At 38.2% G+C, this 24,384-nt stretch overlaps 1 protein-coding gene across 4 annotated transcripts in view; it reads left to right on the forward strand.

Annotated features, from left to right (window-relative positions):
• Positions 1-24,384, forward strand: part of ADGB (androglobin) — a 172,883-nt gene that overhangs the window by 86,862 nt on the left and 61,637 nt on the right. For all 4 annotated transcript variants that reach the window (XM_070506834.1, XM_014850646.3, XM_070506839.1 and 1 more), the window contains exons 14-26: positions 1,537-1,570; positions 2,445-2,628; positions 3,039-3,102; positions 6,525-6,627; positions 8,709-8,850; positions 10,151-10,265; positions 13,663-13,830; positions 16,776-16,911; positions 17,536-17,673; positions 19,491-19,584; positions 20,719-20,853; positions 21,649-21,802; positions 23,800-23,987. In XM_070506834.1, coding sequence (XP_070362935.1) covers positions 1,537-1,570; positions 2,445-2,628; positions 3,039-3,102; positions 6,525-6,627; positions 8,709-8,850; positions 10,151-10,265; positions 13,663-13,830; positions 16,776-16,911; positions 17,536-17,673; positions 19,491-19,584; positions 20,719-20,853; positions 21,649-21,802; positions 23,800-23,987 — 1,655 coding nt within the window. The remainder of the gene's footprint in view (positions 1-1,536; positions 1,571-2,444; positions 2,629-3,038; positions 3,103-6,524; positions 6,628-8,708; positions 8,851-10,150; positions 10,266-13,662; positions 13,831-16,775; positions 16,912-17,535; positions 17,674-19,490; positions 19,585-20,718; positions 20,854-21,648; positions 21,803-23,799; positions 23,988-24,384) is intronic.

The following is a 24,384-nucleotide window of genomic DNA, read 5'->3' on the forward strand; positions in this document are numbered from 1 at the left end:
TGTTTTCTTCTAAAAGTTTTCTATTTTAGTCTCTTAGCCTTTTGTATCAACTTACTGTCCAAGCTTTCTGTTGAATTTGTTTCACTTTTCCTACTTTACTTTCTCAGAGCTCTCTCTTGTTCTTGATTATATTTTTGTAGAATCTTATTTGATAGATGAATATCCTCTCATCTTTCTGATATTGCTAATTTTAAAAATTGCTGTCCATATTATTGTTTTTGTTTTCTGTGAACTTCCCAACCCACATCCATTATTTTCTTTCTTTCACGTAAGAATCTTTCCTTGATTGTCAGGTGACACTTTGCTGTACACAAGTATTTAAGGAATTTCTGACATTAAAGAGCTGCTGCTGGGAGCAGCTTTATAACATGGATACAGCTTGTCGAGTGGAGACTGTAATTTAGGTAATTGGGAATGAATGAGCTTCATTTTGGGGTGAGATTAGCTCTGAATGTCAGATTCCCTGGGAGTTTCCCTGTCTGTGATCAGCTTCTCCAGTTAAGGGTCCTCTAATCTCCCTGGTGGGGTTGAATAGGGTCACAGAGGTTGATGTACACTTGTCCACCAGTGCTACTGAAGCCCAGCAGCACAGAGGAGCTGGGAGTTCCAAGGTTCAGCGTGCGGTCTTTCGCTTAATTCCTCTCCTCTCTGTACATAGCCTCTTCTGCTTCCCATGGTATCTGTGAACTCACGTCCAGAGATTTCTCAATTACTTTCTCCACTTGAAGCAACTTTTAGTGTCCTGGTTAGGCAGAAGAGGGCTCAGTGCTAAACCGGAAGGAATGAGGGAGAAGAAGAGGGGATTTGTCTGTTCCTGATATAGACATACATCCCAATCTTGTGTTGTCAGCCCAAAGCTCGTTCTCTCCTTCTCAGATGCCTACTGATTGTTTCTGGGGTCCTAAGGCATGGCTGGGCTTGCTTCTCACTAGTCTTTAGTATCCAGTTATCTCTCCTCTCCTGTCTGCTCCATCCGCTTTACTTGAGCCAAAACATTGTTGACATCACCCATTATTGGTCTCTATGAGTTTGTGCCATTTTATCTTTTACACAGAGAAAACTCAGTTGTACATGTAAATTCAACTTAATTTCCCTGTTAAAATTTTGAGAAACAACTTTTATAATTTGAAACCAGTCTTTCTAGGCTCTGTAGATTAATTGTGAATTATAATCTCATTATACTCAATCTGTATTAATGACAAGTGCCTCATAATGAGTAATATATCTGCTTAGAGATACTGTTTTAATTTGACTTTTATTATAAGATTCAATCATATGATAAATTCACATATTCTTTGTTTAAATGTCATAAGCCTAAACCCTCAGCCAATTATTTAATTAAATTCACATCTTTTGAATTTTAAGGTTAAAAATAAATTCTCTGTTTTACTGTATTTTTTAGTAATTATTTGCAGAAATCTATTTCTTCAATGTTTAAAGATTATTAATTCTTTTAAAAACTTTGATGCTTTAGAAAGCTGTAGTATTTTGTTAAATTTATAAGTGGTTTCTTAATGTATTCCTTTCAATTCACAGGGTAATCTTGCTTCACAAGTTACATCTGGAAAAGGTAAATTAGTAATCTCATGATTTTTTTCACAGACATCAAAGCACAAAGGGCTCTCTGCTTCTTGAGATCTTTTCGTTCTCCCTTCTCCTGGCTCTCAGCCTCTCTCCAGTGTCTCCTCTGATGTGCTGAGTCTAATTTGCTCTGGGCTGAAAAAATCAGATAATCTCTCTTGTTAAACTCAAGCTTAAAGTCAAAATAAAAGATGATCTGATTAAGGCCCATGAGTAAAGTTCATGTGTTTTAATGCATGCGTGCTGTGATCAAAGTGCTGAAACTACTACGAATTCCTCAGTTCCTAACTAAGAACTTGGCCAAGCTTCAAATCCAAAAAAGTATGTAGCATGTGTATATATAAAATATGGGTTCACAAAGTGTATGAGAACTTTATGCATTCCTTGATAAACATAAAATAAGATCACAGAATCACTAACAATAGGGAGTGATTAAGTGGCTTACTGAAATGCATTTATTGCAATAAAACTTTCAAATTTTTCTTTCTTCTTCTGTTGTCAGAGCCATCCCCTCTTATATGACTATGTCTGTCTATAGCATATTTTAAGTACGAAAGCTAGCTAACTTCTGTTATATCTATAATCTCTAAAGAATGTGTGCACAAACTTATGAAAATGATTTCAAAACTTCTGAATACTCTATTATGAGGATAAGTGATGATTGAATTCTCCCCACTGTATGAAAATGTGTCTCTGTATGGACCACCACAAACTTGAGGCCTGCATGTAAATGATTGTATCAGTAAATGTTTTTCAAAATAGACTTTGATCTATGAGCTTCCCACTACAATTTTCCGTATCTTAATAACTTCATATTTAACAACATAGATGTGTTTGACATATTTACCTTCTACTCTGCACAGATGAACTAACAGACCTTGGAATGAATGACGCAGCTCATCAAGCTGAGGGAATCGGTTTAGAAAGAGATTTGGTCAGCCAGGTGACAGAGACACAGGAAAAGTCACAGGAGGACCTTATAGCAATAAATAATGGTGTTTCTAAAGAAATATGGCTAGATTTTGAAGACTTTTGTGTATGCTTTCAGTAAGTATAAATTTTTTGTGTGTATTGAATATAGTGGATATAGAAGCTACTAATTTTTAGTTATCACTTAAAAGAGTTAAGCCAATATTAGTCTAGTGTTGATATAATCTCTCAGAAAATTTCAGTTCTGCCGTACACTGTCATCACCTGTAGTCACCATGTTACACAATGGAACCTCAGGCCTTCTCCATCTTATAACTGAGAGTTTGCACCCTTTACCAACCTCTCTCTATTTCCCTCACCCACTAGCCCTGGAAACCAATTTTCTCTCTCTGAATTGTTCTTATTTTTTAACTTTCATGTGTCTTTAGCTTGTTCTGCCTGTAATTATTTGATTCTAAGAAACTTAACATGTAGTACTAGTCTGTTGTGTATAATGGCAATAATCCTTTTTAAATAATGTTTTTCAGGAATATATGTATTTTCCACAGGCCAAGTTCATATTGCTTGACCTTTCAAAAAACAGAATTCAAGGTAAAAATATTATGATCTCTTCTCTTTCTCTTCTTATACTTAAAGTTTTAGTAGAATCATGCTAGTGGAAAACATCTTCAAATTTATCAAGCATTTCTAAACTTGTAACATTATCATATCTAAAAAAATAATTATTAGGATCTTCTACTAATCTATTCTCCGGGAAATGAGCAAGACTTCGCCACCTCATACCCTTACATGTGATCCATCTGGTTGTCATAGTAGTTCAATTCTGAGCCGCGTTATTGTATAAATTCACGTTAAGAAAATTTTGATTTATGAATTAATGAAAGAGAAGCACAAGTAAATTTATTATATTTGATTTCCATTAGTGTTCACCAAATTGCGTGCAATTCCTACAACATGAGCACGTTTTCGCTACCATTTCTGTTATTTTTGCCCGTGTTCCTCCCTCTGGCCAGAGTTCATTCCCCTTCATGCTTATTGTTTCCACCTGGCTAATGCCTAGAAGCCCTTCAGAGCAGCATGGCTGTCCTTGACCCTCTGAGACCTCCTTCCCTGTCCATAGGGTCTGGGTGAGGCACGTATGTACCAAGTATGACTCATCCTCACCCAGAACTTACCTCCCTCCATCCTGTCTAGTTACTTCTCTGTGCCCCTCCACCTCCCTGCCCACTTGATGTCAAAATCTTTAGAAGGACTCTGTCTTTTTGTTCAGTTGCAATACTGGTCCTGGCATGAGGCAGGAACTCAATAAAAAGTTGTTGAATGAATGAATTAACAAATCTCACATTGAGTGGAATTTGGGGGAAAAATATAACAGGTATTCTGGAAAACTAAATTGTACTGAAACTTGCATGTTGCTTGTATGGGGCCATCCAAGCCCAATGATAATCCCACACCTCCACCAGCAGTATGCAGAGCTGGGGGAAGCAAGGAGTCTTGGAGATGACTTTTCCCATCGCACTTGCACTAGATGAAAATGCAGGCAGAGAAACCTTTTGAGCATCCTCAAAAGGTGCTCTCTGTATCTGGTGGCCTGATCGGAAAGTAAGGATCAGGTCTGTGGTAGTGGCTGGACCCCGGGAGAGGGGGCCAGAAACGGTCCAACCAGTGCTGAAATCTATGTATAAAACACCCAGAGGAATGCTTTGACTTACAAAGATAATAAAACTGTTCATTTAGAGTAACTGAGCCCAGAGTACGGTATGAGAGTAGTATATGGTTTATAGTTAACTTGGGCATATTTATATATTCGAACAATTGGCAATAATAAAATGACAGTCATTTATAGGAGCTTACTGTATTGCCAGCCTCGGTTCTTTGTTACATGAACTCCTCATAGCATGCCCTGTGAAAGGATTATTATTATCATCATTTTTCAGGTAAGGAAACTGAGGCAGATCAAGGCTGAGTAAATAGCCCAGGATCACAAAACTAGGCAGTGGCACAAACATCAGGACAACTGGCTGTCTGACGTGGCGCCATGCTCTTCTCCTGAGCACGCCTTTGGGAGAAGCAGAGGAGGATCTTGGGGCCGGCTGCCTGGTTTTGAATGCAGGCTCCACTTGGGTGGGACTTTGAGCAAGTTATTTGAGTTCTCTTTGCCTCAGTTTTGTTATCTGTAAAATGGCAATAATAAAAGACCTATGTCATTACGGTTTAAAAGTAAGTGAGATAATGTATGTAAAATGCTTGGAGGAATGCCTATCACTTGGCGAAAATAAATGTTGGCTGTCTTTATTATTACTAAAGGCAGTTTGCATATCACCATCCTAATATCTATGTGTCTGTGTTTGGAAAATGGCCAACTGTTCTTTATTCTAATCTTATTTTTTTAAAGTGATGGTAAATATAGGGTTTTTTTTTTTCCTTTTAAAGTCCCAACTTGGCAAAATAAAATGATGACATCCCTATATGAGTCTCTTCACTCTTTTGAAATTTTTTTATCAATGTTGTGAGCAAACAATAACTTTTTCTTAAAGGTTTTGGAACCCAAACTTAACAGCCTTTAGTATGGCTGAAAGGAAGGATGGGTTGTGGTCTGAAGCCAGGTATTCCTGATTTTAGTGGCCACAGGCGCTGTCAGCTGAACTGGGAGCAAGGAGACTGAGACCTCTCCTCTCCCCACTCCTTAGAGGATCCATTGGTGCTCAGTGTGGGACCTGGGCTGGGCGCTCTCAAAAGTGCCTTGTGCTGGCACCAGGGCAGAGTGCCCTTATGTGGTCTCCAGGGCCACTCTACCCCCAAATTCTCAGACTCTTAAAAATGACAGCAAATGAGCTCTTTGCAGAAACTCCTCCTCAGGCGAGCACGCTGGGCTGGCAAATTCAGGGGCCTGCATAGTCTTAGATAGTGAATATTTGAAACAACTGTCTCTATCACCCACATGTTGCAGCTAAAAGGAAACAAATGAAATAAAGTGCCAAATGCTAACTATAGGAAAATCTTGGGGAAAGCAATCACTTAAAACATCATTACATTGTATCAGGCATTTCTAGCAATCTTGTCATAATGAAATAATATTTCCTTTTTCACAGTACTACTAGAGATTTTTCTTTCATATTTTAACTGGCTATTTAAATATTCTTGTAAAATAATATGAAAAGCTTTTAAAGTATAATTGCAATTAAATTCATGTAACACGTTTACCACATACCATCAGTCAAATCACATTGAAGCACTGAGAACTGGAAAGGCAATGATAGCATAATAGTCGAGAATACCAGCCTTGGGGTCAGGTAGATAGTTTTGAATCTCTACGTTTGAATCTCAGCTTTGCTACTTGCATGCTCTGTGACCTTTGGCAAGTTATTCACCCTCTCTGTGTTTCAGTTCCTTCATCTATAATTATAGATACCAATAGTACCCACATAGGATGGATTGAGATCATGTTCATGTAATTCTTATGTGGTTTTCCTTTAGAGGAACTTCTGGTTTTACTCAGGGCTCTTTTGCATCTCCAAAACAAAAATCCAGTCTGGTGATTAGCATACAATGGATATACTTCTGAAGATCTCGTAGAAAGAAGGAACAGAAGGTTTATATCACATACCACTCTGCAAAATACCTTTTAACATGCTCTTTAGACAGTTCTGTTCTCTACCAAAGCTACCCTGCGGCCTGTCTACTTATCAGGGACCCATTCTCTGAGCACTGCTCGGCCCGGGCCCAGTCTCCTCCTCTATGTGTGATTTCTGGAACAGGCGTATCCTTTTTCTTTACTCATGGAGAAGAGCTGTGACTCTCTCTGACACAGCAGCCAGTTTCACACAGGCCCTGCGGACCCAGCTTCCATAGCCTGTTGCCAACATTCACCTGGTATGATCTTCTTCATATCACTGAACCTGTACAGTACTTATTGTGGTGTCTAATGCTAGGTATTGCATTATTATTAGAAGTGAGAAATATAGCATTAATAGACTGATGTTAAGTACAATGACTGGTCTGATTTCTTGCAGTTCTCGGATGAACGTGTGTCCTACTATCTGTTTGTGGATAGTCTAAAACCTATTGAACTACTGGTTTGTTTTTCTGCATTGGTCCGCTGGGGAGAATCTGGAGGTAAGAGGGCTCTAGAAAATTACAGTCTTAAAGCCTGGCTCACTTTCAGCCCAGGGGAAATGCAGAGGAAGATTTTTAGTCTCTAGATGAAGGAACGTATTCCCTCTCCAGACCCTGTGAGGGAGGCACACTTACACCACATCCTATGAGCGTCTTACTTCTCCGACATCAAGGGTTATGCTCTCTTGGCACCTACACCCCTACTTGCTGTAGTCGTCTACTCACCTCTTTGGCATGCCTATTCATTGTTTTTCTTTCCACCTATATGTGCTATTCTTGATTCTTTCAAAATCTATTAAAAAACATGAATACTTTCTTCTTTGATTTGACAATTCTGAAGATCTTTTCCTCTATCCCACCTTGGGCCCCTACTTTCATGAATATACTTTAGAATTTACTGTACCAATTGCTACATCATCCCAATTTCAAGCTCTCTGACCACCATCCCCTGACTCTCCAGTTCACTCTCCCTAGAACTCCCACTCCTACAATTCTTTGACTCCTCTGGGACCACTACTGGCTCTGCCACTTTTTCTCTCTCCATCCCTCTCCTCACATTCTTATTTCTCTCATTCCCAACATGGGTTCCGTGATCCACCATTGTAATTGTACCCACAATGCAATTGCTCTTCTTACCCTCTCATCTTACCTTCCTGGCAAAATCCTAATATTGGTTGAACCCAACAATTGAACTCTGCACCTAACTGTGGTTGCATCAGAGCAGCTGAATGTGACTAGAGGGGGAAAAAAACCAATCATATCAGCTAGCCCCAGTTTAAATGGGGGACCAAAGATCTCAAAAAAGCCTCTAAGCATTGCCACCATTTCCCTAGTTCCTTCATGTTTCCCAGTCTCACTCTCAAGGATAACTATTTCGAACTTTGAAGTCACTCTCCTTCTCTCTCTTTCTTGCAGTCTCTGACACCCACTCTTGTCCTCACTCATTATCAGTTGATGACCTTGCTGCTGTTTCCACAGAAGAGACAGAAGACAGCAGAAATGCTCTGCTTCATCTTTCCAACAGCAACTCTCCCAAGCTCTGGTCAGCCTACCCTCCCATCCAAATGGATGGACTGTCCTGCTCCTTTCTATGGCCAACCCTTTGCACACACATGCACATATGCACAAAGCATCATTCCTTAATTCTTTGGCCTGTTTTGTTAAAGTATTTACCTCTAACTCTAACAGTACCTGGCACTGTAGAGGCTCTCTAAATATTTGCTGAATGCTTCATATTGAATGTTCCCAACTTTGAGAACGAGGACTATGATTTTTCACCAAAATATCCTCAATGTTTTGAATGGTGTCTGGTGTATAGCAGGTGGGTGATAAATGCTTGCTGAATAAACTTTCCAAACTTTAGTGGTGTAAGCATAGTATGTCTACCTACCCAATACCTCCTAAGCCACACCATGTCCTAGAACATTCTATTTGTGTAGAGGTGTTTCAAGTCATGCTGTGGCCTTATGTCCTCAGCTTGAGTGTTATGTGGACATAGGGTAAGGAATATATTGCCCTCAGCTACTAATGAAGCGTGGTCCATATTCTTTATTCTTTTTAAGAGAAAAACTTGATATTAAAATAAAATTTTTGTTATTTGCTATTTCTACACATGGCCAAAGCTAAGAATCAAAGATCAAAACTTAAGTAAACAATAGGGTATTTTGACCTAGCTTTGCAAATATCTTAGGAAAATCTCTTATTTTCCTAGACGTGGTGTTTTTCCTCCTTTAAAATTGCAACTAGAGGGATAGTGTGATTACAGCTGTAGATAATAGAAGCGATGGCATACTACCCCGAGATGCTCCTGTCTGTCCTCCTCTTCCTAACTTTCCCATTCCTGGTTTCCTCACCCAAGGGGATGATTATGAGGAGGAAAATAAGACAGAGGAGGAAGGTCTGGGTTCCACCTGGGTATCACTTCCAATAGTGATTTATCAAGAGTAATGAACATTTTTAGAATATCTCTAATTCCTGATTTTATTATTACTGTTAATGTTGTTACTGGATAAAAAGCAATACCAGTGAAGGCCAACTATACTCTCACAATCAAATTTTAATATTTTTCATTTTTCCTAAAGCTTTAACAAAAGGCAGCCCTCCCGTAGAGCCTGGACTACTTATAGCTGAGACAGTTTCTTGGAAATCTCTGAAGCCAGGCGATCTGGTTCTGAAGATTCATACCTATGCCACCAAGGCTACCATAGTTCGCCTGCCTGTCGGGTATGGAATGGCTTCCTTTTTCCCATACTAAGAATTTTTTGAAGACTTGGAAACTATTAACTACTAAATAATTAAACAATACGGAATCTGGGATGTTGTTTCTTGAAGTGATTTCATAAGGCACAGATCTATCATTGTGATTCTTGAGAAAAATAATTCCATGAACAGGTAAACTGAAGAAACGCTGTACATTGAATCTCCTCTTAGAAGATTCATAGTTGCCAAGGAGTCTGGTAATTTCTTTAGTAAAGAATATGGTTTAACTTATTTAACCTTGCATTTCCATAAATTAATTTATTATGAATTCTTTTTGTTTATTTATTTATTTAAAATTTTTTTTGGTGAGGAAGGTGGGACCTGAGCTAATATCTGTTTCCAATCCTCCTCTTTTTGCTTGAGGAAGATTGGCCCTGAGCTAAGATCTGTTGCCAATCCTCCTCCTTTTGCTTGAGGAAGATTGTCGCTGAGCTAACATCTGTGTCAATCTTCCTCTGTTTTACGTGGGACGCCGCCACAGCGTGGCTTGACAAGTGGTCTGTGTCTGCACCCAGGATCCAAGCCTGCGAACCCCAGGCCACTGAAGCGGAGTGCACAAACTTAACCACTATGCCACCAGGCTGGCCCCAAAAATCCTTTTTGTTTTCCTGGAAATCTTACTATCTTCTTTAGCAAGAACTGTGATTTTATTTAAAAATAGATTGGGAAACATAGCATTTTCCTCTACCAACCAATATATAGTTTTACCTGTAGTTTGTTTTACTAGATTTTATTTTCAATTAAGGTAAAGTTTGCTAAACAATCACATTTTCCACTTTAAAGAAAATATACATAATCAAAAACTTTTCTTGATTTTGGTAAATAAAATTCAAAGTATTACCTCATATTTCAGATGAAAGAAATATTTTTGCTGGATTCCCCAAGATCAATCATGCTAATTCTATGTGATAGAAAATGACTATGAAGTCTACAAAGCCCTATACCACCATGAATTATTGCTGTTGTCAGGGAAAAATCAAGATGAGTGTTTTGCAATGTGACTTCAGTGTATGGGGATATCTCCAGCGTGTGCAAGTTTGTCATTTAGTGTCACTAGTTTTGTCTGACATAATTAGTGAAATGTACATTCCATGGTCTCTGAGGGTTCTTTTGGAGTGGAAATTCAAAGGTCTTTATTTATCTATGTTAAAGAATGCAACTCTTACTAACATTTGACTTTGAGCGCAAAATGTCATCAAGAAACTAACAGAGGCAGGGACTACAGTGAAGGAACTGGTCCTCATATGTCCCCCATCCTCTTTAGGAGGCACATGCTGCTCTTCACTGCCTACTCCCCAGTGGGGCATTCCATAAACATCTGCAGCATGATGACTTTCGTCGTTGGGGATGAAGATGTCGTGCTACCTAACTTCGAGCCGGTAAATATTTTAGCAACTGTGAATTCTTTTGTGCCTTATTTTCAAAGAATTTGAGCTAAACCATATTCCTATTTTTGATTCAACTTACCCATTTTTCCCTTTTAAAACTATTAAGAATATTCTTCAAGAAATTCTCACATACGACAGGTACAATAAACTCTGTAGGGATGCAAATAAAATCATTTTAGTTTTTCTCCAACAACTACCTTCACCTCTGCTCCATTGAATCCCCTTTCACATCTGTTAACAGCCCACGTAGATCCTATAGTATTTTTGGTCTTTTGGGGGATATGAAGCATCAGTACAGTCCATTTCAATGTAGTTTAAAATTTTGGTATCATATGCTCCGTTTAGCCTTTCCTTGGCCTCAGGAATTCGGAGTGGTTGTCTCTGGGATACAGGAGCAGAGGATCCAGAGAAGGTTCTGTTGCTTCTTCATCTCCTTTTTCTCCTTTTGGTCTCTCCTTAATTTCTCTTGCTCCTCTGCTCTGACAGGATCTGAAAGAAGAGACAAGGGACCGGCATCTCCCCTGAGGTCCTGTCCTGGTTTTAGTTGTCCTCAAAAGGACATCCTCTTTAGAGATGTAGGCAGGTGCATTTTTGGGGCAGGTGCATTTGGAGGGTCTTGCCCCGCATGATTGAGCTTTACCCACTCCCTCAACCCATCTCCACATAGCACGTCCTCATACTAATGAGATGGGATCCTCTCAGCCAGCCAGTAAACTTCTTGGCCAGGATAGCAACAAGATGGCTCAAGGCCAGCTCCCTAAAACTGTGTTTCTGTGGCTCGGACATGCTCCAGTCCTGCATTCCTGCCTTTCGAGGCAGTGTTTGTGCAGGATTCCCCATGGCTGCTTCTTCTCTTTGCTGCACCACCTCTCATCTGTCTTCTCCCTCTCCCTCAATGGGCACAGAAGGAAGCCCACCTTATAAGTAGATTTCCCTTATTCCCTTAGTTATGTTTACCCTACGTATTTTAAATTTTTGTTTTGTTTTTTCTTTAAAAAAAATCTACTTTAGATAGCATAGATTATCTAGTTTGTTTCTTTCTTTAGGTGATCTAACTGTCTAGATGTTTAGTTATTTTGGTCTGTGAACTCATATTTCCCTGGGGTTATCAACTCTTCCATCTTATAAAAATTATTAGGGCTCAAGGCCAGGCCCCAGTAGTCTTCAGTTCTAATGAAGAAGCAAAAGGGGATTGGGCTGGTTCAAGAGCAGAGAGACTCAAGCTCCTCAGAGCGGTACTTGATCACTCCCAATGCCAAAGCCGCCAAGAGACCAGACAACTTTTCTGGTTATGGTTTCACCTCAGGGAGAAACAACGCAGAGAATAGTCTTTCCCTAGGCTTTGGGGAGTTAGGGAGGAGGTAATGGAGAAGCCAGCCCTGGTAGTCTGGTGGTTAAGATTCGGCCACCATGGCCCAAGTTCGTTTCCTGGTCAGGGAACCACACCACCCGTCTGTTGGTCCATGTCATACTGTAGCAGCTGCGTGTTGCTGTGATGCTGAAAGCTATGCCACCAGTATTTCAAATACCAGCAGGGTCACCATGGTGGACATGTTTTAGCGGAGCTTCCAGACTAAGACAGACTAGGAAGAGGGACCTGGCAACCCACTTCCAAAAAGATTGGCCATGAAAACCCAATGAAAAGCAGCAGAGCACTGTCTGATAGAGCCCTGGAAGGGGAGAGTGATGGCACAAAAAGATCAGGCAGAGTTCCGCTCTGCTGTGCACAGGATCGCTGGGAGTCGGAATGGACTTGACGGTACTAACAATGGAGATGCCTTAAGGTGGCATGTCAATTGTATCTGTTTTTGACAGCTTCTCATTCCATCAGGAAGTCTGGGCTGTCTAGGCATAATAGCTGCTGGGCCATCCCTTGAAATTTCTGCAGAGAACTGTGGAGCAATGATTGCTCCTGATTGCACCATGACACCCACTAGAAAAGGGGGAAAAAAAGGCTTTACAAAGTTTTCTTCCAACTTCACCCTCTTTATGGCTGCCTCCAAGCGCTGTCTGCTTTGGGCAACTCCTCCACCAGCAACTAACTACCCCCACCACACACACCAATCAAGATAATCTGCAAACTCCTCGGGGTTTTCTTCTTTTGTTTTTTTTTTTTTTAACTACAGATTTATTGAAATTTCTTTTCCCCCTCCAGCTTTGTTGAAGTATAATTGACAAATAAAATCGTAAGAGATTTAAAGTGTACATCATGATGGTTTGATATACATACACACTGTGAAAGGATACCTACCACCCAGTTAATTAACACATCTATCACCTCATATATTTAGATTTTTTTTTTGGTGAAAACATTTAAGTTGTACTCTCTTAGCAAGTTTCAATTATACAACGTAATGTTATCAAATATAGTCACTTTGTTATACATTAGATCCTCAGACCTTATTCATCTAGTAACTGAAAGTTTGGACCCTTTGACCAGCCTGTTCCTATTTCCCCCACCACTCAGTCCCTGGCAACCACTTTTCTACTCTCTGTTTCTATGAGTTGGACTGTTTTTTTTTTTTTTAGATTCCACATGTAAGTGATAGAATGCGGTATTTGTCTTTCACTTGGCGCAGTGCCCTCAAGGTCTATCCATATCGTCACATTTGGCAGGATTTCATTCTTTCTTGTGGCTAAATAACATTCCTCTATCTATGTCACATCTTCTCTACCCATTCATCCACTGATGGATGCTTAGTTGTTTCCACATCTTAGCTGTTGTGAATGATGCTGCAATGAACAAGGGAGTGCAAATATTTCTTCAATATCCTGTTTTCGTTTCCTTTGAATATATGCTCAGAAGTGGGATAGCTGGATCATATGGTAGCCCATTTTTAACTTTTTGAGGAACCTCCATACTTTTTTCCATATCCTTATCTTGCTTTTATTGTTTCCTCCCAGTTGATAGCAAGAGGAAGCCAGAGCCCATGCTAGATCAAACTCTTGTCTTTTGATCTTTATTGCTCTCTCTCTGAACTCCTCTCTGCCCATCGGTCATCGACCCCTGCACAGTTTTTGTCAGACTAGTTCTTGCACAGAAGAATTCTTGTCTAATTCTTGACTAATTCTTGTCAGAAGAATTCCTGGACATTCTTCACAACTAACTCTGGATATTAATCCAGTGGAGAAGTTTCCCCTGGCCCCCAATATTGGGTAGTTGTTCTTCCTATGTGTTCCCACTACAGCAGGAATTGGGTTCCTTGTTTTAAATCTCTGAGGCCACAGCACCCAGCCAAATGCTTTGATTTCATAAGTCCACCAGAAATAACTATCGAATCAACCATAGAGCGGAGGTTTACTATAACCACAGAAATTAAATTTCTGTAAACTGATTTACACTTGAATAAATGAGAGTGACACTGGCTGCTATGCTCTGTCTTCACAGGAGAGCTACCGATTCACAGAGCAGTCGCTAACCATTTTGAAAGCTGTCGGAAATGTGATCGCTCATTTCAAAGATAAGCGCAAACTTCCCAGAGCTCTGAGGGATCTGCAAACAGCTCACTACCCTTTGCCCCTCCGTGACAAGGAGCTAACTGCCCAGCACTTCAGGGTAAGCCTGCTCGGGACATGATGTTCCCAGGAGGATACTTTCTATTCAAAATGATATATCTTACATTAGGTGACCCCCCCCAAATCAGAGCCTGAGAAAGTATTTTGGTCGGAGACTATTTGGGAAGTGACTTCCAGAAGCAGAAATGAGAGAGTGGGAAGAATGAGATGAGAAAGAGAAAATTATTCATTAAATGATGTGATATCTACTGCTGTGGGCTGCTGGGGCTCAATCATCCAGGGGGGTCCTGGTAAACTTTATAGGACATCACTCAGAAGGTCCCGCTAAAGGATGGGGGATTGTGACGTTTATCCATCAACTCTTTTCCCACTGATAGATAGTTGTCCTCAGAGGCATTAACTTCATGACAGTTAAAACTTGTACCTTTGCTGGGGCTGAGTAGCATCCTGGCTTCACAGAAAGCCTGGAGGAATTGAGACAAAGAGACTTTGTGGTACCCTCTAGGTCCTTGTTTTTGAACCTGGACACTGTTGACATTTTGGGCCAGATGACTTTTGTTGTGGGGCTGCCCCAAGCACTGTAGAATGCGTAGCAGCATGGCTGGCCACGCCTTCTAGCTGCAGGCAGCACATTGTTGTGACAACTGAAAATGACTTCAGACATGCTCAGTTGCCTCTTGGAGAGTAACATTGCCAGGTTTCACAAGTGAAAACAGAGGACACCTGGTCAGATTTATTTTTTATTAAATACTTTATTCATATAACTATAACATATATTATATAATATATGTAAAATATTATATATATTCATTATAATATATAATATAAAATATTTTATTAAATATTTTATTTTTTTAATATTTTCTTATTTTTATTTTCTTGATTCACAGCAAAATTGAGAAGAAGGTACAGATTTCCCATATACCCCCTTCCCCACACAGGCACAGCAGCTCCCACTATCAACATCCGCCACCACTTGGGACGTTTGTTAGAATTGACCAACCTACATTGACACATCATCACCTCCCAGAGTCCATAACTTACATTAGGGATCATTCTTGGTGTTGTATTCTTTATGGGTTTTGACAAAGGTATAATGACATGTATCCATCACTATGATATCATGAAGAATATTTTCACTGCCCTAAAAAATCTCTGTACCAAACCTGTTCGTCCTTCCCTGACCCCAACTCTTGACAACCAGTGGTCTTTTTATTGTCTCCATAGTTTTGCCTTTTCCAGAGTGTCATATAATTTGATGTAGCCATATACGGTATGTAGCCTTTCCATATTGGCTTCTTTAACTCAGTAACATACATTTAAGATTCCTCCTTAGTATTTACTCAAGGGAATTGAAAACTTATGTACATAAAAACATCTATTCACGTATATTTATAGATGCTTTAAAATTACCAAAACTTCAAAGCAACCAAGATGTCTTTCAGTAGGTGAATCGATAAATAAACTGTGGCCCCCCCAGACAATGGAATATTATTCCGTACTAAAAAGAAATAAGCTATCAACACATGGTTGCTATTCTCAGTGGCATGACTGGATAAATGGAATCCTCAGCATTTCAGGATAAAAACCATGAAAAAATTTGGAAGAAGGAACACGTGTTCTTGTTGTCTAAAAACCTTCTGTCAGTTCTCTTTGGTAAGATCAAGAATGAGTCAGCATCAACACTTATTGAATGGGGGTCAGTACCTTGGGAAAAACCCCAGGGACAAAACTCAAACGCTCTTTAGGCAATGATGCGTCTTCAAAGCTTTTGACAACATGAAGGACAAAATTGCATAGGAAGACACAGATGTTAAGCATTTTCTAAAAGTGATTTACAAGAATAGGAGTTTGAATGTGAATAGTTTTGAAATACTTAACCAACTTATGCGGCTTATTTTTTCATGTATGTTTCAGTGTGATATATGATGAAAATCTACATTCAAATAAATCTAAAAGAGCTTTTCAATAGGAAGTACATACTTAAGATAGTGATTAAAAGCTCTAAGTACCATATTTTCTTTCTTGTAGCACATGAAATAATAGTGTGTCTTATAAGGGATGGCATCTTAAAATCAATGAAATATTGTATTTAACGTGCTTAAGCACAAGGACCATATTTTCTATCTTATGATATGTCTCCTAAACCAGTTTATTTTTTTATTTTTTTTTATTTTTATTTTTTTAAAGATTTTATTTTTTCCTTTTTCTCCCCAAAGCCCCCCGGTACATAGTTGTGTATTCTTCGTTGTGGGTTCCTCTAGTTGTGGCATGTGGGACGCTGCCTCAGCGTGGTCTGACGAGCAGTGCCATGTCCGCGCCCAGGATTCGAACCGACGAAACACTGGGCCGCCTGCAGCGGAGCGCGCGAACTTAACCACTCGGCCACGGGGCCAGCCCCCTAAACCAGTTTATTTTTATATTTTGATTGAGGGTACATTATAAACATTGTTGTAGTGATTAAATTTTATTAAATTAGAAAGAGTCAAAGGATAAATAATTTTGCCTTATTACTGAGTGAGTGGGACTTTGAAGAGTATCTGTTAGATTGTGTATATATCTGAGAAATATATTTTTTTATTTTTAGAGTATTCAAAGTTATTTTAGAGTTTCTCTTACCTCTAGGTCAGAACCTAGGTAACAGTATTAACCAAGGTAATGGTATTTTCTCGGTTTAAAAAATATACTAGGGGCCGACCCCGTGGTCGAGTGGTTAAGTTCACGTGTCCTGCTTCAGTGGCCTGGGGTTCACCGGTTTGGATCCTGGCATGGACCTAGCACCACTCATCAACCCATGCTGAGGTGGCGTCCCACACAGAAGAACCAGAAGGACCTACAACTATCATATACAACCACGTACTGGGGAGCTTTGTTGAGAAGGAAAAGAAAAGAGGAAGATTGGCAACAGATGTTAGTTCAGGGCCAATCTTAAAAAAAATTGTATGTATATAATATATACACACTAATGTATTTTGTCTTTTTCAGGTTTTTCATATTTCTTTATGGCGTTTACTGAAAAAAACTCAAATAACAAAACCTCTTGCAAACTTCAAATTTGCATTCCGTGCCATGGTTCTGGACTTGGACTTACTTGATTCCTCCTTGGAAGATGTTTCTTTAGGTACTGATTAATGTTAGGTACTTAGACGTGGGGTTTCCCAGCCTTATGTAAGATACGTACTCCGAGACAAGTGCACTCAGAGCTTTGGTGGAGCAGGCTGAACAGATCTGCATCAGCATCGTGGCGTTCAAGCCGTGCCCTGGGATGCTCACGGGGTTCCAAACTTCCGCCACGTGTCGCTGAGCCCCCATACTTCCGGAGGAGCCCAGAATTCCCCTGGTTCATTTGTTTCGGACCTTAAAAGATAGGAAAGTCGCCAGTCTGTACAGTACGATTTGAGGAATTCTGGGAAGATTCTCTGATCCAAGGAACCTTCTCTTCCTCTTCTCTCGATGCTCTATTCCTACCATTGTAAAATTTTCTTTCAGTTTTGAAAGAAATCTCTTGAGACTTTCTCAGAAGAATCAATAGTAGTTTGCTAAGGTGTCAATTTAGTGTGTTTTCCTTCTCCAGAATGTTTACATTCTGAAAAAGGACCCCCTACAGAGGGCCGTCTTAAGTATAATGAGACATCTGTCGTTGTGGCGCATTGTTCCGTCAGAGGCTTTAGCAGTGAAAGGCATTGAAAATTGGGAAATGGAATAAATATAACTTTCAGTCCAAAGTTTGTTTTTCCCTTTCCAGCGGAATGGGTAGACGTTAAATATTCTGTGCCAGCGAGTGATAAAGAGTATTCTCCTGAGGAAGTAGCAGCAGCAATTAAAATTCAAGCCATGTGGAGAGGGTCTTACGTCAGATTGCTTATGAAAGCTAGGACACCAGGTATAATTTTTCAATCATTTATAAAATAGACTTGTGTGTATGAAAATGAATATTCGTTTGTATGTTATTTTAGAGTCATCCTGCTTTATGACTTGGCTAATTATTTTTAATTCTTATAAGTACTGAAATTCCTTGAGGTCAGGATGCACGACAGCACACACACTCTCTTGTTCCCAGAATTTGTGCAGTGCCTGGCACAGAGTAAGCTCACAAGAAATACTTGCTGAATGAATAAATGAGTGAGTGATTGATCAACTATTTTTTCCCAAACCCTTGTGAGGTTCCTTAAAAATAGGGAACTGGTCTTTTCCTCTATACAGCTCCAGCACACAGCCGAATGCAGCAGGAGTCAGCTCCAGCTAGATCATAGATATCTTTACATTTCTAGACCATTTTTCAAAGAGATGCGAGAATGAATGAGCAAACGAATGAAAGAACTGAATGAAGAAACTCCCACATATGTCCACAGTGACATACATTTAGAAGGCATAAAATGCATTTCAAATGTGTTATTATATTTATTAAATCAATATTATTGACTTAAATCAATAATATGAAAATAATCAATATTATCAAATCAATATTATTGACTTAATAAATATATTATATTTATATATTTCATAAATAATATATGAAATAAAGTATTTTGTGAAAAGATCTATTTTGTCAGCTTAAAATAAAACACTGCAGAGGCAAAAATTTTATTCAATTATTTTCATTCTGCAGTTTTGGTCGACATTTTCTTAGGAAAAGCCTTACCTCCAATAGAATTCTTTGAGCATATTGAAACTTTTTGTTGTAAAAATGTCTATTCGAAACATTTAGCGAGAACCATCAAAATGTTCATCTAAGCAGTAAAAATTATAGATACTCAAATGTAAAACAAACAAATTGCATTGCATAGTTTTGTGACAGAAAAATATTACTGTGACTGGTTTTTATATTTTTTATTAGAAAAAATAATTATTAATTCATCAAATTAAATATATGGTAAAATATACTTTTGGTTGTCCATATATGCTGTAAAAATTATGTTCATAAAATGATTTTCCTTCTCTTTATAAAGACAAAAACTCGAACAAAATAATGTTTTAATAGTGTTTGCAATTCTTTCACTAGCACATATTTACTGAATAAGGCTTGCGTGAACAGCACTCTTCTAGATTCTGGCATCATAGAAATAAGGAAAACTGGAAGGGTTTCTGCTCTGATGAGTCCTGTGTTAGAGTGGTGGTAGACATACAGTAGAGAAGTAAATATGTTAAGATACCAATTTCAGATTCTGGTAAGTACTATGAGGAAATTGTTAGGATAATTAGAAAAAAATGTCAGTTTCTGACATGTTAAATTTGTTACTTACTATGGATTTGCATTTTTCTTGGCAAATCATCTGCTCTTAAGCCATTGTGGATTATGCTTTAGATTGAGCTTTAGTGGGATCCTATTAGCCATTGCTTTTTAGAAAAATTGGGTGGATTACTTCTTCTGATATAAGAGCTTTCATAAGGAATTTTTAGTGTGATAAAAGATCTTTTGATGTAAACTCTTTGATGAGTATCTTCAATTGGATCAAAGAACATTTTATGATTTTTCAACTAAAGATGAAGGGAAACAGCATAACATGGTGAACGGAGCTCTCAACTAGAGGTTATAGATCTATATTTTGAACATGAGTTTGCTGCTAATAAAGCCTGTGACTCTGGATACCTCCTTATCACAAGTCTCAACTTCTTCATCTGTAAAAGGAGGCTTTCAACAAGATGATCTTTCAGGCACCTTCAGGCTTTTATATTGCTATTTTTTGTTGTTATTTTTAGACACAAAAGAAAATACCAGTGTTGCAGACACTCTTCAGAAAGTTTGGGCTGTCCTGGAACTGAATGCAGAACAGTATGCAATTTCTCTCTTAAGGTAAAACAGAATAACGATATTTCTTATCGCAGTGTCTTGGTATCCTTCAAGCTCCAGTTCAGATGCTACCATGTTCATTGAGTTTTCCCTAAGCACTGCAGCTAGAAACACACCATTGCTTCTGAACTCCCACAATATTTTATCTGAAACGTCTCTACGGTTCTTACTACTTTTTGTTTGTCTTAGTTGCTCTTATCTAAAATGCTAAGCAGAAAACCTCTGAGAAGCGAAACAGAGTTTCTTGAAGTCTCATGGTGTAGAGAAGACGAAAGTTAGAGTTTAGGACCACTGACAGGACGATTAAACCATCTGCCTTCTGGAAACCAAGAACATATCCAGCTCTGTCTAGACCTCTGATAGAGAACCGTTTTCTGTGGCCATAATGGCTCCCATTCCAGCTAATACTGGAGATATTATATAAAAGACTCTAGATTACTGGTGCTACTGAGTCTAGACCCAGTTCCTGGTACAGTTGGAGGGATAGGACCCAGAGGATCCCTCACATCACTTCCTTCATGTTCTGGAATATTCCACAGCCTCCCAGGGGGCAAACATAGAGAAACCTCAGCCCATAATTCTTTTAACCAGTCGCATGCACCACTCCCTTATGAACTAGAAATCCCTAGAAGGAAAACTGGCAGTCTCCCTTTGTTCATGATCTTAGTTTTGTTTTTTTTAATTAATTTTTCCAAATCCATTCCTTACTTTAAACTCCATTCCAGTATCAATTCTCTATGTCAAGTCCAGACCTTCATTGGTTCCCACCTCTGAATTTTTATTGCTAGTTTGCCTGCTTCTAGTTTTCCCACCCTTATTGCTTGAACTTTGGTGATTTCCCACCTATGCACTTCAATTACTCCATCAACTGTGAATTAGGTTCTCCCTAGACTAAGAACTTCAGAGAACTTTGGGTACCTTTGAGAGACATCTTTTGTGGTTGAACTGGAATGGGCTCTCCTACTTTGATGCCATGCACCATGAGCCCCACAGCCCCTCCTTTGATCAGAGATTCAATCCAGCCAACAATGGACTATGATATTTTATGCTATTTTTTGCCTATTTCTTTTTAGTAAATAAAATTTATTTTAAAAGTTCCTTTTGCCTTTGGTACTTAAATTATTTTTACATTTCTAGACTAATGTTTAAAAGCAAATGCAAGTCTATGGAATCTTATCCATGCTATCAAGATGAAGAAACAAAGATTGCTTTTGCTGACTATACCGTGACATATCCTGACCAGCCACCAAATAGTTGGTTTATAGTATTCAGGTGAGGCTATCATATATTGGCAAGAGATGCCATCTTTAAATGGCATGCAATATATGTATATTCTTTTTTTGAGGAAGATTGACCCTGAGCTAACATCTGTTGCCAAACTTCCTCTGTTTTTTTTTTCCTTCCCAAAAGCCCCCCAGTACATAGTTGTATATTCTAGTTATGGGTCCTTCTAGTTTGCTGTGTGGGACACCACCTAAGCATGACCTGATGAGCGGTGCCAGGTCTGTACCCAGGATCCAAACCAGTCAACTCCAGGCCGCCAAAGTGGAGCATGCGAACTTAACCACGCTCCTATGGGGCCGGCCCCTTTAAATGGCATGCAATATTTTTATGTGTAGAGTTTTATTTATGATATTAGTAAAAGTATGAACTTTTAGGTTTCTTTCACAACTTAAAGTTACTTACACATCTGCTATGCATAAATGAGATATTACAGAAATTTTTTCCATGTTTCTTTAAATAAAATATGAAGAATGTGAAGTTAATTATTAGAATCTTTTTTGAGTATGATAAACATAATATAATAAAATGATGTCCTTTCGGTATAGAAAGAAATAATTTAATTTCCAAGTAATTGCATATTAAAGTCATAAATTACTTATAAAATGGGATTTCTTAAAGAGTTTGCATTTACATGACAAAGTAGTATATTAATAATAATGATTTTAAAAAACAGTTTATTTGGAACTTTAAATTCTTCTTTTAAAATTTCTTAGGACCGAAGCTAATTTCAAATTTTCTTTACAATTTGTGTCAATGGAAAAATCCATGCTTTTGTAATTACAGAGAAACATTTTTGTTTCCTCAAGATATGATTTTGGTTCCCAAAGTATATACTACACTTCCAGTTTGCATGCTCCACGTTGTTAATAATGACACAATGGAACAAGTGCCAAAGGTATTCCAAAAAGTGGTGCCATATCTTTATACCAAAAACAAGGTACGTGTAAATTTTATTCTAGAACATTCATCTCTCAGCTCTCTTCTTTCTTCTCTCCAAAGAAAGTATGACAAAAAGAAAGCATTGGAAATTCTCATTTTTAAAAATCATAAAATCATCCAAACTCTTAAAATGGAAAAGGTTCTAAGGAGCTCATTTAGTCCTATTCCTAAACCAAACCAGCTTGTTTTCTTAGTTTCCCACTAGGCTTTTATTCTATCCCTAGATATTTCAGAAGATTGTGATTACACAGCCACTCTCCACCCCACCCCCCCACCCCCCCCAGACCTTTATATGGCTATGCAGATTCCTTCCAAGGTTAAAAAACATAATAGCTCTTTTGAGTCATTTTAGGGATTTTTTTTGAAATAAGACTTTATTTTTTAGAGCAGTTTTAGACTCACAGCAAAATTGAGAGGAAAGTACAGAGATTTCCTATACACCCCCTGCCCCACACATGCACAGCATCCTCCATTATCAACATCCCCCACCAGAGGGGACATTTGTTAAAATTTGTCAACCTACACTGACACATCGTTATCACCCGAAGTCCATAGTTTATATTATGGTTCACTGTTGGTGTTGTACGTTCTGTGGTTTTGGATAAATGTAAAATGATATGTATATGTTATTATGGTATCACAAAGAGTGTTTTCATCCCCCTCAAATTTTTCTGTGCCCCACCTATTCATCACCCATCCTCCAGCCCCTGGCAATCACTCATCTTTTACTGTCTCCGTAGTTTTGCCTTTTCCAGAATGACATATAGTTGGAATAATATAGTATATATAACTTTTTACTTGGCTTTTTTTTCACTTAAAACCATGCATTTAAAGTTTCTCCATGTCTCTTCATGGCTTAATAGCTCATTCCTTTTTAGCATTGAATAATATTCCGTTCTCTGGACGTACCAGAGTTTATTTGTCTATTCACCTATGGAAGGACATCTTGGTTGCTTCTAAGTTCTGGCAATTATGAATAAAGCAGCTATAAACATACATGTATAGGTGTTTGTGTGGACATAAATTTTCATCTCCTTTGGGTAAATACTGAGTAGCGCAATGGCTGGATTGTGTAGTAAGAATGTGTTTAGTTTTGCAAGAAACCACCAAACCATCCTCCAAAGTCTCTGTACCATTCTTCATTACCACCATCAATGAATGAGAATTCCTGTTGCTCTACATCCTTGTCAGCATTTAGTATTTTCAGTGTTCTGGAATTTGGCCATTCTGGTAGATATGTAATGGTATCTCATTTCTTTAAATTTTTCTGATGACATATGATGTGGAGCATCTTTTCATATGCTTATTTGCCATCTGTATATCTTCTTTGGTAGAATGTCTGTTAAAATCTTTTGCCCATTTTTTAATCAAGTAGTTTATTTTGATTATTTTACCTGATTATTTACCTGATTATTTTAATCAGGTAGTTTTATTTTTAGTTTATTTTTATTATCTTATTGTTGAGTTTCAAGTGTTTTTGTGTATTTTGGATAACAATCCTCTATCATATGTGTCCTTTTCAAATATTTTCTCCCACTCTATGGCTTGTCTTCTCATTCTCTTGACATTTTCTCTCACAGAGCTGAAGTTTTTAATTTTGATGAAGTGTAGCTTATGAATTCTTTCTATCATGGATTGTGCTTTTGGTGTTGTATCTAAAAAGTCATTGCTATACCCAAGGTCATCTAGGTTATCTTCTAAGCGTTTGATAGTTTTGCATTTTACATTTCAGTCTGTAATCTATTTTGAGTTAATCTTTGTGAAGGATGTAAGGTGTGTGTCTAAAGTTATTGATTTTTTTCTGAAAACATATAAGATAGTTTCTAAAAGGGATTTCAAAACATGATGCTAATGACTTGATATTTTTCAAGAGATCTTGGAATCTTTATGTATATCAAGATAATAAAGCATTTTACTACTGTGAATCCATATATTGTACATTTGAGAGACTAGGAACAGTGTAAATTCCTCCTGTGTAATTCCTCTTCCCTATAGAAAGGATACACATTCGTGGGTGAAGCATATACTGGAGACTCGTATGTATCATCCTCACGATGGAAACTGCGCCTCATTGGTCCTTATAATCCACTCCCGTGCCTCTCTCGAGACTCTCCATGCAACACCTTTACCATAAAGGAAATCAGAGATTACTACATACCCAACGATAAGAAAATTTTATTCAGGTAAGTAAATGACAGAAGGGGAAATGCATTCCTTTTTATAGTATTAATATTTTTATTTTATTAAATATCTTATTTTAAATACTAATATTATTAAAAATAATAAATTCTGAGTAAAATCCTGTCAACTTTGAATATCAATTCCTACGTGCTTTTGGAAACAATTTAGAGAGAAATGTGATTATATAGGTGTTATATAGGCTCAAGCTTATGTTGTTGCAAGTAATGATAATGATATTTTCTTAGTCCTCATCCTATTTGACTTTTGTCAAATATTCTTCATTATATTCTTTCCTCTTATTACTTTCTCCTTGTTCTACTTCATCACTGCTCTCTTGTGTGGGTTTTTCCTTATCTGGTAACTTAACCCTCTTGTCATCCTTGAAATATACACTCCATG

Source organism: Equus asinus, chromosome 1 (genome assembly GCF_041296235.1).
Source record: "Equus asinus isolate D_3611 breed Donkey chromosome 1, EquAss-T2T_v2, whole genome shotgun sequence".
Classification (NCBI taxonomy): domain Eukaryota; kingdom Metazoa; phylum Chordata; class Mammalia; order Perissodactyla; family Equidae; genus Equus; species Equus asinus.